Source organism: Rhinoderma darwinii, chromosome 4 (genome assembly GCF_050947455.1).
Source record: "Rhinoderma darwinii isolate aRhiDar2 chromosome 4, aRhiDar2.hap1, whole genome shotgun sequence".
In the NCBI taxonomy this organism is placed as follows: domain Eukaryota; kingdom Metazoa; phylum Chordata; class Amphibia; order Anura; family Rhinodermatidae; genus Rhinoderma; species Rhinoderma darwinii.
In genome coordinates, this window is record NC_134690.1 from 249,852,535 (window position 1) to 249,866,359 (window position 13,825).

At 39.6% G+C, this 13,825-nt stretch overlaps 1 protein-coding gene across 11 annotated transcripts in view; it reads right to left on the reverse strand.

Annotated features, from left to right (window-relative positions):
• EPB41L2 (erythrocyte membrane protein band 4.1 like 2) overlaps positions 1 to 13,825 on the reverse strand; it is a 192,063-nt gene that overhangs the window by 93,509 nt on the left and 84,729 nt on the right. For all 11 annotated transcript variants that reach the window (XM_075862372.1, XM_075862376.1, XM_075862373.1 and 8 more), the window contains exons 4-5: positions 9,047 to 9,151; positions 996 to 1,038 (exon numbers count right to left, since the gene is read on the reverse strand). In XM_075862372.1, coding sequence (XP_075718487.1) covers positions 996 to 1,038; positions 9,047 to 9,151 — 148 coding nt within the window. The remainder of the gene's footprint in view (positions 1 to 995; positions 1,039 to 9,046; positions 9,152 to 13,825) is intronic.

Consider the following 13,825-nt stretch of genomic DNA (forward strand, 5'->3'; position numbering starts at 1 on the left):
CCGGGGATGCAACTCCAGACCTTTAAATGGTAGCTGGATAAAAATGTATACAGAATAGAGAACTTCTGATAGATTGGGCATTCGACCAAGACATACGGATACACATAAAATGCCAGGTTCCTTAGTGTTTAGATACAATAAAATCTACCATTTCTTACAATTATCGAAGACTCGTTCAGTAGAGGTTACCGATTATACCCCTTTCAAAGGTCTGTGCTTGAATAATCCGAATGGCCACCATATCCTCTGCAGTATTCATTCTTTATTGGAGTCTCCTTTGAATAAGTTAACTTGTATGTCTATGTGGGAATAAGACCTGTCTCGATCTTTCTTTACTCAAGACAGGACCTCTAGAACTGCTAAAATATCAATCAGTAGGTCTTTGTTAAAAGCTAATTTTAAAGACCTTTTGCGATGATACCTTGGTATCTGCAAGGCAGACTCCGATGTTCTTTTCTCAGTTATGTTTTAGGAATCGTGGAGGAATGGGAACTCCTCTTCATATTTAGTGGGAATGTTAATTTGCGTTGGTCACCCACTCAAGCTCTGGTAAACTGTTCTAAACATGCCCATAAATTGGTTTCCTATCTGTTCCTAGTGGCCAAGATTGCCAAAGCTACTTCATAGAAGAAAGCAGTGGTTCCACTGGATCTAGTTAAAACAAAATTAAATTGGATAATGATCGCTTACATAGAATGGTTTTGAATAAGGAAGACCGGTTTATTAACGTTCAGCAGTCGTGGCTGGATTACTGAGGGACGGCCTCCTAGGATGATGAGGGGAGAGGAAGAGTGGAGGAGAATTTGACGAGAGATTATGTGGCTTTCCCCACCACCTTTTTTTTCTCTTCTCTTGCTTATTTGACAACATTGAGTAGACAATTACACTGTACACATTCCTTTGTTATAATATATTTGCTGTCAAATTCTGTTCAAAAGTTAAATGTTTACTGGGCCTCCACAGATGTAAAAGAAAAAGGGAGGGAGAGTACTTACTTCTAATTTGTCTCTTTATTTCCTTTGCAGGATCCAACCAGTTCTGAAGATTTAAAAAAAATAAAAAGAAGAAGCAAACGGTTAAAAAAACTTTTAGTTTAACATATTTAAATCAAGCACAAATAAAATTATTTCAACAGTTCATATTTGTATCCAGATACCATGAAATTCCTTCTCAATGTCATCCAATACACCAGAAAGTCTGAGAATCTGGAACTTATTACCAGAACACAAATTTGCAATAAAATGTGAAATTTTAAAAGATCAGATGCAAAAGACTGAGCAGAGAGTCAGTTAGAAAGCGTATCTAGTTCCAATAGACATTTCCGTGCCAATTTTAACACTACTTCCAATAGGTTTTCAACCACTACAGTTACGTTTTAGGACATTTCTACTGTTCAATAATCCAGAATACCTGATAATATGCCACATATCAAGACTTCTTGATGCATGAATAAAGACAATTTACTGGTCATATATTGTACATAATACGCTGAAGCAAGCAATATCAAAAGTTCGTCTGGTTGTAACTAATCTTACGGACCATCTGAAAATTGTGTTGTAAGAAACAGTACTATTACCAGAATCATTTGTATCAGCAGGAGGAGAAATCCAACAGAGAAGGCCAGGGACAGTCAGGGTATGCTCCAACATGGCAGATGTGCTGCAGATTTCTCACTGACATTCCAAAATAAATGACCGTACAATGCAAGTGAATGGGGTTTTACACAACCCCATTCACCGACTGCCTACAAAATCAGTGCAGATTTTAGGACATGCTGCAGATTTTCAATTCAGCCGCATGCCTATATGTCGGAGATTTCTTCCAGAGCTTTGCTTTGCAATCAATGGATGAAATCTGCGGCAAAATCCGACGTAGCACTGTTGTGCCGGAACATACCCTCAGATTCAAGATAGACGGTCTGCCTTCTAGTTCCAAACTATATCAAGTGCCTTACACAGTCGTCCATAGCCTGGTGACATTTTTTTTTAGGGCAGCCAGAGATATTTAAACAAACCCATTTCCCCTCTTTTTTTGCCGTTTTAATCATTTTATAGAAAGACTATGACAGGTTCTCTTTACACTAAGTGGGGTGATTCCAGAAATACAAGTTAAAACAGTGAAATTGAATTGCCCATAAAATACAAGCTGGTGCCTTGAAATCTACATTAGGGTTGTCACGATAACAGAATTTGGATACCGATACTACGTGTAGCATTTCGATACTCGATACCAAAATGATACTTTGCAACATTATAAAAAAGTTCTTCCATTTTCTGATGAGACGCGTGGTATGATGAATTTTGAACCTCTGTGTGCCTCACAATAAGGGTATGTTCACACGGCCTATTTTCAGACGTAATTTGGGCGTTTTACGCCTGAAAAACGCCCCTAATAAGCCTACAAACATCTGCCCATTGCTTTCAATGGGTTTTACGGTGTTCTGTTCTCACGAGCCTTCATTTTAGGCGTCACTGTCAAAATACGGCGCGTAAAATGATGGCTCGTCAAAAGTAGTGCATGTCACTTCTTGGGACGTTTTTGGAGCCGTTTTTCATAGACATTTGAAAACCGCTCCAAAAACAGCCCTAAAAAACGTAGCGAAAAACGGGAGTTGCTCAAAAAAACGTCTGAAAATCAGGAGCTGTTTCCCTTGAAAACCGCTCCGTATTTTCAGCCGTTTTTTGTTAAGCGTGTGAACATACCCTATGGGTATGTGCACACGAGAACTGTCTTTTACGTCTGAAAAGACACTGTTTTCAGGAGAAAACAGCTGCGTCGTTTCAGACGTAAAAGCTCCTCCTCGCATTATGCGAGGCGTCTTTGACGCCCATAATCTTGAGCTGCTCTTCATTAACTTCAATGAAGAACGGCTCAAATTACGTTGCAAAGAAGTGCCCTGCACTTCTTTGCCGAGGCAGTCCATTTACGCGTCGTCGTTTGACAGCTGTCAAACGGACGCATAAATGACAGGTCGTCGGCACAGTACGTTGGCAAACCCATTCAAATGAATGGGCAGAAGTTTGCCAACGTATTGTAGCCCTATTTTCAGAAGTAAAACGAGGCATAATACGCCTCGTTTACGCCCGAAAATAGGTCGTGTGAACCCAGCCTAATAGTAATTAACAAATGTTCAAAGTGAGAAAATAATAGGCACTGCTTTGGCGTTTGATTATTGAGACTTGTAGTGCTCCAAACAACCACATAGGTCTAAACGGGTTCAATTGAATCCACAACAGGAGGTGCTCAGTGGTGTGATTAGACAAGCACAGGTATAATAGTAAAAAGTAGAAAAAAAGTCCACAGCACTCACCATTCAGTAGAATTTTCATTTCATGTTGCGGCAGGCAAACAAAAGGCAGTATGGACGTGGGGCACAGGCCTATGGACGTTTCGAGTGTACCCACGCTTTGTCAAGGCCTTGACAAAGCGTGAATACTCACGAAAAGGCAGTAGGCCTGTGCCCCACATCCATACTGCCTTTTCTTTGCCTGCCGCAACATGAAATGAAAATTCTACTGAATGGTGAGTGCCCCAGAATTTTTTCTACTTTTTACTATTAACCGTAATTAACCTCATCATGTTCCTTCAAAATAATCGACAACATTGGGTTAACGTGTGAGGTACAGGATGGGGTTAATTACTATTGTGAGGCACCTGGAGGTTCAAAATTCACCACACCTCGTGCCTCACATTAATAAGTGAAAGAAAGCAATTTATTGTGTAACAGAATAAACCTCAAAAGATTCTATAAATTTGTTATTACGGTTGCGACGATACTGAATGTGTGTATATTTTATGTATTGACTTATTTTAATGCTTATTGAAAAAAGTGTGTATTTTATTAATTTTTTTTTATTTAACATTACTTTATTTTTAAACTTTAAAGGGAACCGGTCATCTGCATTTCACCTATTGAACTTTACTTATCCCTCACTGGTCGCTGCTATCAAAAGCTCATTGCCGTTATCCCCGCTCCTAAACTCCTCCTCCGACTGTAAATAACGGTCTACGAACATTTTGCTCCTTTTATCATAATAATCCGGTGTCACTTTGTGCGCACACACCAGAAGAGGACATCAATGCACAAGCGCAGGATTGTGTGTGCTGGGGGAAGGCGAGGGTGCTGTCAATTAAAAGTAAGGAGGCGGGGTAAACTCGGAAAGACATGAGGAACGAAGATTTGACTCTTTTCAAACTAACATTTGACTCTTTTCAAACTAACATTTGACTCTTTTCAAACTAACATTTGACTCTTTTCAAACTAACATTTGACTCTTTTCAAACTAACATTTGACTCTTTTCAAACTAACATTTGACTCTTTTCAAACTAACATTTGACTCTTTTCAAACTAACATTTGACTCTTTTCAAACTAACATTTGACTCTTTTCAAACTAACATTTGACTCTTTTCAAACTAACATTTGACTCTTTTCAAACTAACATTTGACTCTTTTCAAACTAACATTTGACTCTTTTCAAACTAACATTTGACTCTTTTCAAACTAACATTTGACTCTTTTCAAACTAACATTTGACTCTTTTCAAACTAACATTTGACTCTTTTCAAACTAACATTTGACTCTTTTCAAACTAACATTTGACTCTTTTCAAACTAACATTTGACTCTTTTCAAACTAACATTTGACTCTTTTCAAACTAACATTTGACTCTTTTCAAACTAACATTTGACTCTTTTCAAACTAACATTTGACTCTTTTCAAACTAACATTTGACTTCTGCTCATTAGCATACGGTGTGGGAACACTAAAAAACTGAATACTAAAGCTACAGAGCCAACTAAGGAGACAATTATAGGTTTTATCAAAATAATTTGTCACCCACTACCACCAAGTATTGCTGGTTTAATAGGTGAAATGCTGGTGACAGGTTCCCTTTAACGTACGGCATATATCTGTATACTGATAGCACACAGGCAGTTGTTAGGACATACCCAAGTATGCCCTAACAGGAAATATAGGCAGACAGCCCTGGGGTCCTTCAATGGACCTTGGGCTGTCTGCCCATATATGGTATGTCCCTCAATCGCGTCACAGGGATTCCATGTGACGCAATCCAAAGAGCATCCCCCCATCTCATTTACCCCTTGAACGATGCTTTGATCGCAGCATTCAGGGGAATAGCGGTGGAGATGGGAGGCTTCTCTGATCTCTGCCGTTAGAGCGGGTCTGCGGCTGTGTAATATAACACAGCTCCTGACAACAAGTGCGCGCGGTCAGCATAAGGTGATGCAGCCAGCGCTGCACTAATGAGCGGCGGCTAAGGCACTAAAGACAGAACATGGGGGTGTTTTTAGTGCGCCCCCAAATGTTCTATCTTCAGTGCCGACGCTCATTAGTGCAGCAGTGGTCGCATTACATCGTGACAGAGTGCACACACTTGTCAGGAAACAGGAGCAGGGCAATGGCTGTATTACACGGCTGTAGCCCAGCTCTAACAACATTCATGTGTTACTAGACTAAGCTGTGCGGCCGCACAGCTTAATATCGAAATACATGAAATAACGGTTTGAGGGTGCACAGTATCGAAGCTTCGATGCACCGTACATCCCTAATCAACATACATGTTAATTTACTGGATTATTGTAGCTGTATGCCCTAACTAGAGTCCGCATCTACCAGCTGCTCAGAATACTGATGTCAGGGGTTGCTTTGATCCCAATCTTCTGGTACTTTTACAATTGTGTCTGGATGTCTCTGTGCTGCTCAACACACAAGAGTGCCTGGCATTCAGTTTACCCATTCTGCAGCTGCAATCCAGCACAACAGCTGGCTCATAAATGGGTCACTGTACTGACTGCACTAAGACAAGTGAAACAGATCATTCAGCATTCAGAACATCTTTGGCTGAAGGTCACAGAAGTGAGGCATTTTAGACTTGAAATGCAACAACCCCGACAGGAAAAACTGAATCAGAGGAAATCTGTGCCAAGAAAGAAACACACTTCTGTATATTTTTAAGACTATAAACAAGTGGCATAAATGGAAGGAAAAGAAAAGAAACGAGAGATACTCCTGACATCAAAACCTCTTACAGCATCTCACATGGAAGCCCACTGAAGCACTGAAATGTGTCAAATTCACATGTGAACAAGCACAGACTTTCCCCCAGGAAAAATCAACAGAATGAATATGTTTAGGCAAAGAACTGGAATTTGCATCATCATATGAACAGGAATAGATATAAGGGTAGACGCTAATGCAGTGAATACCAAAAAAAATAAAAATATAAAGAATCAGCAGATTTAGTCCAAAGGTCAAACAGGACAAAAATATTCTGCCTTGTATTTGTCCAGAAATCCATGGCAAAACCTGCACGTCTTACATGCGGATTTTGCATCAGTTTTCATCCTTTGCAATATAAAAAAGAAAACTGTGGTAAAACTCTGTAAAGTACGGAGCATGATCTATATGTGGCGTATTAGTTTCACAGTGTGGAAAAAACCTGTCCACATTTAAGGGCACGCTGCATGTTTTGAATAGGGGTTGTGTAGAAAAAATAAATATTACGTTTGCATCGTGCTGTAATTTGCTGCAAATATTTAGTCCAAAATTATGCCGTTTTGTGCCAAGAAAGAATTTTTAATAAGAATGGAATAGCATGCGCTGAAGTCTACTTTTCATGTTATTTGGGGACATTTTGACGGTCTCCTGAAACAGACTTTGCAGCTCCCAGTTAAATGTATTTAAAGGCTATGTACACCATTGACGTGATTTTTTATTTTATTTTTTCAATAAAATTGTGCATCATTGTGATTGGGGCAACTTCCTAAATACATTTTAATACTTTTTGATCTACAGCTGCTTTGTGTCCTGTATACAGAGCAGCTGTATCTTGCACTGAATCCTGTATCCATCAGGTCAGCGGCACTGACTGGTTTAGTGACAGCAGAACATCGAGCGGCTACCGATCACAGGACCTGCTGTCACTGAACCAGTCAGTCCCCCTGACCTGACGGATTTAGGTCTTCGCAAACTATACAGCTGCTCTGTATACAGAATACAAAGCAACTGTTTCTCAAAAAGTAAAAAATAATTTTTTAATAAAACGGTATTTAGGAAGTTGCACCAATCAGTGATGCACAATTTTATTTAAAAACAAAACATGTTGCTTTAACCCCTTAGTGACCATCCTATTTTAGGCCTTAATGACCAAGCTATTTTTTACGTTTTTCCATCGTCTCATTTCCGCCGATGCAGCCATTTGAAGTTTTTTTTTTGCAGGACGACTTCTAGTTTTTAATGGTACCATTTTGGAGTACATGCGACTTTATGATCACTTTTCTTTTCAGTCAGTGTACACAGAAAACAGCAATTCTTGCATTGCATTTTATTTTATTTTTTACTGCGTTCACCGAGTGGGTTAAATAATGTAATAGCTTTATTGATCGGGACATTACAGACGCGGCGATACCAAATATGTGTAACTTTGACTATTTTTTTCACAATGAAGCATTTTGTAAGGGAAAAAAGTGTTGTTTTTTTTTTACTTTGGATTTTTATTTATTATAAACTTATTCAACTTTTTTTAGTCCCAGTAGGGGACTTTATTATCAAAGCGATCAGTGTATTACTGCCTGTCCGTTCAAAACGGACAGGCATCTGTTAGGCCATGCCTCTGGCATGGCCTAACAGGCATTAACTAGAGGCCACCCTGGGGGACTTTTAGGCCCCCGGTTGCCATAGAAGACACCGGCACACTGCGATCTTAAACAGGGTGCCAGAGGGGTGACAAATGGAGCCCCCTCCCTCCAAAACCACTAGGATGCGGCGCTCGCTATTGAGCGAGTCATCGGAGGGGTTCAACACGGATATCGATCTTGCCCGTTAGAGCAGGTCTGCTCCCAGCCCTCAGCTACCAGAGGTAACAGAGCAGAGAGATTTAACGGATTTCTGACCTATTTATTCCGATACAGCGCCGTAAAAAGGCTACTGCATTTGAATAAAGCCAGTTAGTGGCCGCCATAAAAACACTAATGGGCTGTCAATAACTGGTTAAAGAACGCTGGTGCTCTTATATATCTATATATATATTTATATTTTTATGCTACAGTTGAGTGAGATTTGAACAAATCTCATCCACACTGCGTACATAAGCGGAAAAAAAAACCGCAGAAATTGAGCTGCGCTGCAGGTTTTTTTTAATCCATAGCATGTCAATTGGATTTGTGAATTCGCTGCTTTATTGTTGCAGGTTTTCCCCAGTAAATACAATGGGGAGGTAAGACCTAGAAAAATTGCAGCTCTGAAAAAAACAAAAGAAAACAAAAAAACTTATTATTCTGTGCTTCTTCGTCTAGGCCAGCCTCGTGGGATGACATTTCATCCCATGAGACCGTTTGCAGCCACACAGGCTACAGTGGTCAGAGGTGATAAATCATCATCCCAGGAGGTGGGGATGCTGGACGGCAGAGGGATGTGTTGACATGGCTACGGGTAAGTATGGAACTTCTATTTTTTTACATGCAGTTTTCCGCAGCGGACATTCCGGACGAAAAACTGCACCACAATTTGGTGGTTTTTCGTCCGGAATTCCCTACGGCAGCCAGGGCGGATACGTGGTGTGCTTTTACGCAGCGTATCCGCCCTATGTGAATATACCCTTAGGATGAATTGGAATGTGGGTTCCATGCTAGACCTTCTTGTCCAACATCATCTGGCATCACACATGCTCTTGACCTCATCTGAATGGGCACAAATAGAAGGGATTATTGTCGTTTTTTTACATTAACCTTGAGTTGTGTGCTTTGGTGACTTACAATAGATTGCAAATAATGAAGGCTGTGTGAAATGTGTGGTTATAATTAAAAATGTTGGCCAATCTGGACAACATACTACCAAAGCAGTAATCTGACTAAAGCCAATAAAGAAGAGAGCAATCTGGGACACCAAAGCTCAGACAGACTTGACCCACATTAACCATACATCATGTGACTGCTAATTTGTAGGTCTTAGAGATACTATGACAAATACTGTAAGAAATGCTACATCTTTATTTCTACACATTCTATAGAAACATTATTCATACCTTCTGGTCTACATTGTCATAGTAGATCAATCCAAAATAATCTGTTTCCAGTAGGTTGAGATGTTCACAGACCTTCAAAAACAAGGACTGTCCTTTTGCACGTTTCTGAAAAAGAAAAGCAGGTAGAGTTGGTCGATCTGATAAAGGACTATAGGATTTTGCACAGACTACACGACCCTGAGTATGTTGGTAGAATAAAGTTATGTTTTAATGTTTATCAGGTACATATAGATAAGCATGTGGGGCACACTAGCAAAGCTACACATGAATAACGTACAAAATGGGCTCAACACCACCTGGGTCTAACAAAACCCTAATCTTAAGAAAACGCTATAGAGCCAAACAATGAAATATTCTCTAGTTGTGGTTTGTGTGCAGAATCTCGGAAAAAGACAAAGCAACCAAGCCCTTATTTACTCAGCAGCACAAACTTACAACTACATTTGCTGCAACCGATCAAACATGAAAAGAAAACAAGGACAACTTTCTCAGTCATGACAGAATATAGCAAAAAATAAAAAATAAAAAATAAAAGCCTAGGCCTAATTTACAAAAGTAAAAGATATTACAGATCATCATTTGTAAAAATGTAAGCAGTAATGCAAGTCTTTGCAAGCCTTGGAGCACAAAAAGTCACGCCAATCACGAAGCAAATCATTTTTATTTACAAAACAATACTGAGGATACAGTACAGTGCTGTGAAAGTATTCCACCCCCCTTCTAGGTAAGACGTTATTGAAAATAAAAAGGACACTAAACAGTTTCGGATCTGTAAACCTATTGTAGATTAGCTCATTTTGATTCTACAGTCCCATAACGTGTAAAAAAAAACAAAAAAAAACGACAACATATTGCCATTATTAATCTAACGAATAACAATGAAGCCCCCGAGGGACTATTTTATTTCACTCTTAGAACAACTATTTTGTCCAGAAAAGAAGTTGTTCTCCGTGGCTTTTCTAGTTCATGCCACAGACCGGCACAAGAATAGATAAACCAGACATACAGCACCCCAGATATCAAGCCACCCAGTACAAAATAGAGGGACGTTGTGCTTAAAGAGGCTCTGTGACCAGATTATAAATGCCCTGTCTGCTACATAATCTGATAAGCGCTGTAATGTAGATAAGTGATTTTTATTTTGAAAAACGATCATTTTTCAGCAAGTTATAAGCAATTTTAGATTTATGCTAATTAGTTTCTGAATGGACAACTGGGCGTGTTTTAACTTTTGACCAAGTGGGTGTTGTAAAGAGAAGTGTATGACGCTGACCAATCAGCGTCATACACTTCTCATTGTTCCAGCCCAGCATGATCCACAGCACAGAGTGATTGTGCAGTGAAAGAAGCTGGGCTGGAACAATGAGAAGTGTATGTCACTGATTTGACCAAGTGGGTGTTGTAAAGAGAAGTGTATGACGCTGGCCAATCAGTGACCAATCAGCGTCATACACTTCTCATTGTTCCAGCCCAGCTTCTTTCACTGCACAATCACTCTGTGCTGTGGATCATGCTGGGCTGGAACAATGAGAAGTGTATGACGCTGATTGGTCAGCGTCATACACTTCTCTTTACAACACCCACTTGGTCAAAAGTTAAAATACGCCCAGTTGGTCATTCAGAAACTAATTAGCATAAATCTAAAATTGCTTATAACTTGCTGAAAAATGATTGTTTTTCAAAATAAAAACCACTGCTGTTATCTACATTACAGCGCCGATCAGATTATGTAGGAGATAGGGCACTTATAATCTGGAGACAGAGCTTCTTTAAAGCACAACCCATCCTAAAATTTTGGGGAGACTGAAGTTAAAGAGCACTTCTATTCAGATAACATACAAAAATAATTTTAACCCCTTCCCGCTTTGGCCACTTTTGACCTTCCTGAACGAGCCTCATTTTTCAAATCTGACATGTTTCACTTTATGTGGTAATAACTTCGGAATGCTTTAACCTATCCAAGCGAATCTAAAATGGTTCTCGTGACACGTTGGACTGGCAAACTTTGCTCGATACATTCAGTATTTAATTGTGAAAAACACCAAAATTTAGTGAAAAATTGCAAAAATCAGCATTTTTTTCTAAATTTAAATGTAACTGCTTGTAAGACAGGCAGTCATACCACACAAAATAGTCACTAGATATCCTCTTAACGCCGAAGGACGGATATATCAGTCCTCTGCAGCTGCTAGTTTGCGCAGGACGACTGATATATCCGTCCTGTGATGGTGCGGGTACTGCCAGTGTACCCACGCAATAAGCGGCAAGAGCACGGCTGTTCTACACAGCCTGGCTCCTGCTGCAACTGCCAGAATCGAAGCGTGCTCCGATTCCGGCAGTTTAACCCATTAAATGCCGCTGTCAATAGTGACAGCGACATTAATGTGTTTGACAGAGGGAGGGAGGGAGCTCTGTCACCCCATCGGCGCCCCCGCAAAGAAATCGCGGGTCACCGTCGGGTTTCAATGGCAGCCGGGGGCCTAACAAAGACCCCCAGGTCTGCCTTTAGCATCTGCCTGTTAGGCCATGCCGGAGGCATGACTTAATAGCTTGCCTGTCAGTTTTACACTGACAGTATACCAAAGCATTATTGCCTAAGTATACCAAAGCATTATATAAGCGATCAGCAGATCGCATAGTGAAGTGTCCTGGTAGGACTAAAAAAAAAAAAATGTAAATCAGTTAAATAAAGTTTGTGAAAAATAAATAAAAAAATTACAGTCAAAATCAAATAAAACTATTTTTTTTCCCCAAAAAGTGGTTTTATTTAGTAACAGTGTCAAAACAAATCGCACATACACATATATGGTATCCCCGCGATCGTAACAACTTGACCAATAAAACGAACACATTAAACCGCCGGATGAACGGCGTCCAAAAAAAAACCGCAAAAAACAAGAGACAAAATTCTCTTTTCTCCCATTCCCCCCCATAAAAAATAAAAAAGTCAATCTATAAATCCTATTTACCCCAAAATAGTACTAATGAAAACTACACATTGACCCGTAAAAATCTAGCCCACATACGGCCACAGACGGAAAAATAAAAAAATGACGGCTCTTGGAACGCGGCGATGCAAAAACAAGTAATTTTTTTCTAAAAGGCTTTTTATTGTGCAAACGTAGGAAAACATATAAAACCTTTACATATTTGGTATCCCCGTAATCGTGCCGACCCATAGAATAAAGTTAACATGTTATTTACGCTGCATAGTAAACGGCGTAAATTTATAACGAAAATAAGCAGCTATTCCAGCATTGATTTTCACAATTCTCTCCTAAAATAAAGTTAATCAATATATTATTAGCATCTAAATATGGTACAATTACAAAATACAACTCGTCCCGCAAAAAACAAGCCGTTATACAGCTATGTCGACGGAATAAAAAAAAAAAAGTTACGACTCTTGGAATGCGACCGTGAAAAAACAAAAAATAATCCTTGGTCATTAACGTGTAAAATGGCCTGGTCATTAAGGGGTTAACATCCCCCATATGTGTACATTAGATTGACATCGTTTTTTGAACATCCTTTTATTTTTCTGGGACGTTACAAGATTTCGAACTTTAGAAGCAATTTCTCACATTTTCAAGAAAATTTCAAAAGGCGATTTTTACAGATTCCAGGTAAGTTCTGAAGCGGCTTTGGAGGGCCTTATATATTAGAAAACCCCAATAAGTCATCCCACTTTAGAAACTTCACCCCTCAAAGTATTCAAAACTGCATTTAGAAAGTTGCTTAACCCTTTAGACATTTCGCAGGAATTAAGGCAAAGTAGAGGTGAAATTTACAAATTTCCTTTTTTTCTTGTTGCAGAAATTCCTTTTTAATCCATTTTTTTGGTAACAAAGAAGGTTTTACCAGAGAAATGCAACTCAATATTTATTGCCCTGATTCTGCAGTTTTAAGAAATATCCACATGTGGCCATTGTGTGCTATTGGACTGAAGCACAGACCTCAGAATGAGAGGAGCAATTAGTGGCTTTTGGGGCCTCCTTTTTATTAGAATATATTTTAGGCACCATGTCAGGTTTGAAGAGGTCTTTTGGTGCCACAACAGTGGAAATCCCCAAAAAGTGACCCCATTTGGGAAACTACACACCTCAAGGAAATTATCTAGGGGTATAGTGAGCATTTTGACCCCACAGGTTTTTTTTAAAGAAATTATTGGAAGTAGGCCATGAAAAATTAAATCCAAATTTTTTCAAATGAAATGTAGGTTTAGTTAATTTTTTTTTCATTTCCACAAGGGCAAGAGGAGGAAAAGCTCCACAAAATATGTAAAGCAATCTCTCCAGAGTAAAACAATACCCCACATGTGGTCATAAACGGCTGTTTGGACACACGGCAGGGCTGAGAAGGGAAAGAGCACCATTTGGCTTTTGGAGCTCAAATTTAGCAGGAATGGTTTGCAGAGGCCATGTCGCATTTGCAAAGCCCCTGAGGGAATAAAACATTGGGAAACCCCCCAAAATTGACCCCTTTTTGGAAACGGACGCTCAAGGAAATTATTTAGGGGTATAGTGAGCATAAAACGATCCAATTAAAAATCCATGGATGTGTGATAAACTTTGAAGCACTCCTTTATACACAGGCCAGGTTTGTCGGGGCAGGTGTCGCACTGATAAATGGTGTCTCGTCGTCTTCCCCTTTTGTAGCACACTTTGCACCTTTTTTGGGTCCTTCCCTTTTCACCAGTGGAGGGGATTTTGCTGGGAAAGTGTTGTCCTGGTACAATACGTGGACCATTGCTTCTAGAAGTACTGGGGCCCTCCCCTT